The 5644-nt window shown below is 34.1% G+C and overlaps 1 protein-coding gene across 1 annotated transcript; it reads left to right on the top strand.

Annotated features, from left to right (window-relative positions):
* Positions 1-211: 211 nt before the first annotated feature.
* Positions 212-2370, top strand: LOC125655136 (toll-like receptor 4). The gene is made up of 2 exons (XM_048885308.2): positions 212-330; positions 966-2370. The coding sequence occupies exon 2, from the start codon at positions 1017-1019 to the stop codon at positions 2067-2069; it is 1053 nt and encodes a 350-aa protein (XP_048741265.2). The 5' UTR covers positions 212-330; positions 966-1016; the 3' UTR covers positions 2070-2370.
* The last annotated feature ends 3274 nt before the right edge of the window (positions 2371-5644 follow it).

Genomic DNA, 5644 nt, shown 5'->3' with positions numbered 1-5644 from the left:
AAGGTAATGTCTTTCACAAAATCCGCAACAAACGTAAAGGTTATCCTGATCGAGAAATAACAAGATTGCTATCTTTGAAAACGCTTCATATTGATGTATTTGAAGGATTTATCTTTAAAAGCGATTTCAAACGTCTAAAAAGATTGAGCGATGTGGAGTTCTATACCACCGGGTCCATGTTCCACTTAACCAACAACACATTTAGCGGATTATCAGATTCACCCATCCATAACTTGACGATGATATTTGTGTACGACGTGCATTGCGACGTCAGTGAATATCTCTTTTGTTATTTCCCATATCTAAAGGGTGTTGAAATGAACTTTGGCGGTAAGTGTGGCTTGAGTGTAGTACTTAGAACCTTAAAGTGTCTGCGAAACCGAAAAATAGACTATATACATGCTATTGAAAATGTTCCGCATATTATCCGTCAACCTTTTATTTTAAATGAAAGTAATTGCGAATATCTGCTGAGTGTCTGCGTCAAGGAAATAGATTTTAGCAGCAACCGAATTGCAGGTATTTCCGTAGAAGCACATGGATCAACCATGGGAAATTGTGTTGAACATCTTAATCTCTCCCATAACAGAATTGAAGTTATAGGTTTCTCTATTTTGCTCAATTTGATGAAAAATTACCCTAAACTAAAATACTTAGATCTTAGTTTTAATAACATAAGGTGTGAGGCGGATATCGCTGATGGTTCAGTCCAAACGCATTTGAACGGGACACCGACTATTACATTTACGTTCTCAAAGGAATTAGAAACATTGCTATTTTCTCACAATCACATTCACGTTCTCAGTGATTCTTATAAGATTCATTTAAACTTTGTAGGCGAAGGATTGAAGGTGCTGAATATGTCTCAAACAAATTTTCCATTTAGAATTCTTAGGCAGATGAATTTCCCCCAATTAGAAATTCTTGATATTTCTGACAACAACTGCACTGATATTTCGTTTCAGTTATTACACCACACAACAAAACTGGAACAATTTGGAGCGTCAAACACGAACATGAATTTAAATGCTGGACTAAACATGAGTAAAATCTTCCGAGGTCTGAAAAACCTTCGTCAGCTAGACCTGCGAAAGCTTTTCATTCATAAACTTCCGCCATCTCTTTTGAAAGATCAAACACATTTATCCGGTCTTTATCTTGAGAACAACTATTTATCTTCTATTCCATCTGCAGTGGAACCTTTACTCAACCTAACGCATTTATATCTTCAATCTAACAAAATTTCGTCATTGAAACACTCTGATTTTCACACACTCCAGAATCTAAAAAAAGCGCAGATCTTTATCAAAGGAAACCCTTTAAATTGTGATTGTTTACACATCTCCTCACTTCGATGGATGAAAAAAAATCAGCATCTCTTTGGAGATTTGCATAAAACTGAATGCATGGAAATATCATCCACAATTTCAAAACTATTCGATGAAGAAACTTTTGCAGAATTTGAGAAGAAATGCCAATCTCAAATGTGGTTACTTTTTTCTTCCTCTGTGTTAGTTTTAATAAATGCCTCAATCATTGTATCAGCGCTTCTAAAGAGATACCGCGTGCATGTGGACTACATTATTCTGCGTATTCGTAACAGATTGAAAGGTATACATTTGCCCAAGAACAAAAACTTTGAGTTCGATGCCTTCATATCATACGCTGAAGATGACTACATGCTGGTGACGTCAACCCTTTATCAAGCCCTGACAAATTTAGGTTTTGAAATAAGCCTACCTGATAAAGACTTCATCCCCGGAAGGTCAAAGGTGGACCAGCTTGTACAATCTATTGACCACAGTCGAAAAGTCGTTTTCATCATTACAGAAAACTTTCTAAAGAGTGGCTGGAATTCGTACGCCGTCCAGATGGCGGTGACCCATGCCTTTCATAACCACCGAAAACGGTCCATCATAGTGATTATCAAGGACAACATTCCAATAGAAAGAATGCCAAAAGACTTGCAATATATCTGGTGGTGCATATCGAGCATAAGGTGGCCAGATACTTTAGAACTGATGGATAGTTTTTGGGAAGATCTTGCTACAACCTTGGCCTCAGTTTGAAATATGTGAAGCTCATTTGAAATTCATTTAACAATCACATGTTAAAGAGGAATTTATTGGTCTCACTGAGAAATGGAATTTGTAGTCAATGTAGAACTATGTTCAAATGTAGAATTTTTATTACTTTGGTTAATGTTGTATTTCATCAGAAAATTATATACATGCAAAAATTTCCAGCCTGTGTATCGAGTTTCAACTTCACTAATTTTACATCTGCATGTACATTACAGTTTTATTTTTCATTGTCGAGTATTTTCGTTTTAGGATGCTTCATATTAATAAAGTACTTTTTTCACATACATTTTGGGCAATGTTTTTAAAAAAAAAAATTAAAGGTACTTAGCTAAAGGCTCCTGTCAGTTACATAGGAATAGAGAGATGTCTTCTGCCGAGTTTTGTTTTTTGAAATCATAAAAGAAATATTGCCTACATGAATCCCAAATCCTATCTTATGTGTTTCCTTCGGACATGCCTGTAACTGATAAGTTGTTTCTGTGCTCTGGAGAGTCCATGAAATCATAGCAAGCACAACAAGCAGCTTGTTCTTACAGCGGAAAATCGAGATACATATACATCTACAGAGGTGTTGGCGTCAAAAATAATTCTCCTACAATCCCAACGACCACATTTTCTTATCCCAAAAAGTAATATCTCTTTGGCCTAGATTAATTACCTCGATCTAATTCTACCTTTAAGATTCCCCGTGCGTTGGAATCTAGTAGGTCTGTGTATTTATGGACTTTTAACGATATGCAGTTGTTGACTGGGGTTGGGGGCAACAGTTAGTATGTCGGACCGGTAAGCAAACAGTTGCCCAAGACCGAAGGTCTATATATGTTGCCCGAGAAACAGTCCACAATTATTTGTTATACCCCGTAAAGGAAACAATCTAATGGATGTAGTATATTGTATTGTATTGTTATACACCTTCATGGTTAGGTTGGTTTCACTAGGCGGACATGGTTTGTTGACTTTGAACGGAATAGTGTGCATGTAAAATTTATCCGGTACCAATTTTGAGGCACCAGATGCGCATTTCGATAAATAATGTCTCTTCAGTGATGCTCAACCGAAATGTTTGAAATCCGAAATAACAATGAAATTTTGAGCTATTATAGTCAAAAACAGCGTGTCAAAAAAGTGGAGTCAAATGCGTCAAAGGATAAGAGCTATGCATGAGGGAGATAATCCTTAATTTTGAAATGAATTTCTAAATTTTATAACAGCATACATTCAACACCGGATCCACAAAGTCAAAAGAAACGTTGCTAATATCCTAATTAATAACTATAGTTTAGAGTTTCTGTTCTGCTTTTCATCTAATATGTTCTGTGTTTCATCATCAGTTAGACCAATGAACCTTGCCATTATGTAAGTAAAGCAGCAGATCAAGATTCATGTGACTTGCGTATAAAAGTTTTAACAAGCATAAAATGAAAATAAGTAAACATAATTTGATGCAATTATTCTAGAAAAAGATGAACACATATTTTTCTATGTTCTTGCTGTCCCTACTTTGAAGAATTAATTTAATTTCATCTTTCGCTACAACAAAATGTGCATCTGCCATTTCTATTTATCTAAATGACAGAAAAACATGATTCGAGTTAGCGCCATCTGACGTCATCGGTGAACAGTCAATTTTAACAGTTCCTGGTCTAGCAGTCGCTAGAACAGTCAAAATGTTCGCTTTTTTCGTAAGGAGTTCTATAGGAACTGTTTTATAGGGGTATATCAAAATCCACTACCGTCTTTGTATGCTGTTGTCACACAAAAGAGGAAGTGGTGGATCTAATTAAAGAGATCTATACTTTTGTGCTACAGAAAATAATAATTTTGAATTTCCAGTGTTTGGAAATTGTAACCGCTCATATCTAGTTAATTTCAGGCAGGCCCGGTGATGTAAAACATGGTGACGGCTCCCTCTCCTATTAGTTGAGGCAGGGTCGAGTTATTTTAGCAAGCACATTCAATCGATATAAAAATCAACAACGCCATTCACATTTGCACTATAAGAGAGAAGTTTACCACTTGTGTCTATGGAAATTCGTAAGGCGACACTAATAAAATTTCTTGTTCTTCGGACAAATGACCAAAACAATCGGGGCGAGCAAGCGATTTACTATTTATGATATTATAATTTATTTTTAACATACTTTTCAGGTGGTATGGTAAAAGAAAGAAGCCAGCAATTACATTTTTGTTTTGCTTTCTTGAACTTTTGCATTGTAAAACAATGAGACATATATTCAAAATCACCTGATTATGTAAAATAACCAATATTCTATTTTGTTAAAGGAACATTAACTGTGAAAGTGATGGTAATTTTTTTTATACTCAACATCTCTCAATGGCATAGGAATATACATGTATTTTAATGACTTATAAAAACTTTTATATTGTACAAAAACAAGAGAAACTCTCATAAGACTACGTTTGATAACCGCTTTTGGAGTAACAAAATGTGCAACGAAGAATAATTGCCTTGCAAGACATCACCAAATATTTAATCACCAAAATTACTTAATTCATGTTCCTGCTTTGGGGATAAAAAGTGTTTGAAATAATCAAATCGTGCTGTTACTGCTGAAATATATAATATTGAGCAATTTTCGATGAATATGAGTTTTGGTGACAAAATGACAGCTAATGCCCCTTGGAATACATGCACATATTAATAATTTAGTAAAATAATAAGATGAAAATAACGAACAGTGATCAATCTCATAACTCCTATAAGCAATACAAAATAGGTAGTTGGGCAAATGTTTTGCAGTTTATAGGGCAAATATATGGATTTTTACAGCAGATTTATAGAAATAAATAGAGTTTTTATAAAAGAATTCGTGAAAAGGTTTGTTGTTTCTGTATACAAATATCGCAATCATTGTATCTTACTGTAGAAGAAATAACATTAAACATAAACAAAATCATTTCACATCTAGACAGTTTTCCATCCAACAGACAGTTCTTATGCAATCATCATAGTTATTCTCTTCATAATAATAATAATAATAATAAGACCTTTATTTATCCAGGATTGCATATTTAGCGATAACGCTAGTTTTCAATGTGGTCCTGTTTATAACATACATAGACAGATATTAGTAAAATAAACACAGATTAAAAGAAGTAGAATACATATAAACTTAAGAAATAATTATGAATGTAAGATAAATAGAATGCAAAATGAAGCTTAAAAAGTATGGTGATAATCTCTAAGATAATTTCTCTTAAAACACGCAACACTCGTTGAGTTTCTTATATTTTGACTCAAGGCAATCCACACTGTGCTCCCTGAAATGCTGAAAGATCTTCTATAATATTCTGTTTTTGCCCTGGGTATATACAATATATTTGAATAAGAATTTCTAGTTTGCCTCTGACTGACTTCTGAAACATATTTAAAAACATTTAAATAATCTGGCATTAAACCATGTAAAACTTTATACACTAAAATTACTTTTCTATAGACAAAGTAATCTGATAGAGGCAACCAGTTAAGTTCTGTAAACATGACATTAGATGGTGTTTCAAAATTTCTGATGTTAAGAATTACCCTTGCAGCTCGGATT

The sequence above is a fragment of the Ostrea edulis genome, chromosome 7 (assembly GCF_947568905.1).
Source record: "Ostrea edulis chromosome 7, xbOstEdul1.1, whole genome shotgun sequence".
Lineage (NCBI taxonomy): Eukaryota > Metazoa > Mollusca > Bivalvia > Ostreida > Ostreidae > Ostrea > Ostrea edulis.
The sequence above is the reverse complement of the archived record's forward strand: the minus strand, read 5'-3'. Positions and strand labels throughout refer to the sequence as shown.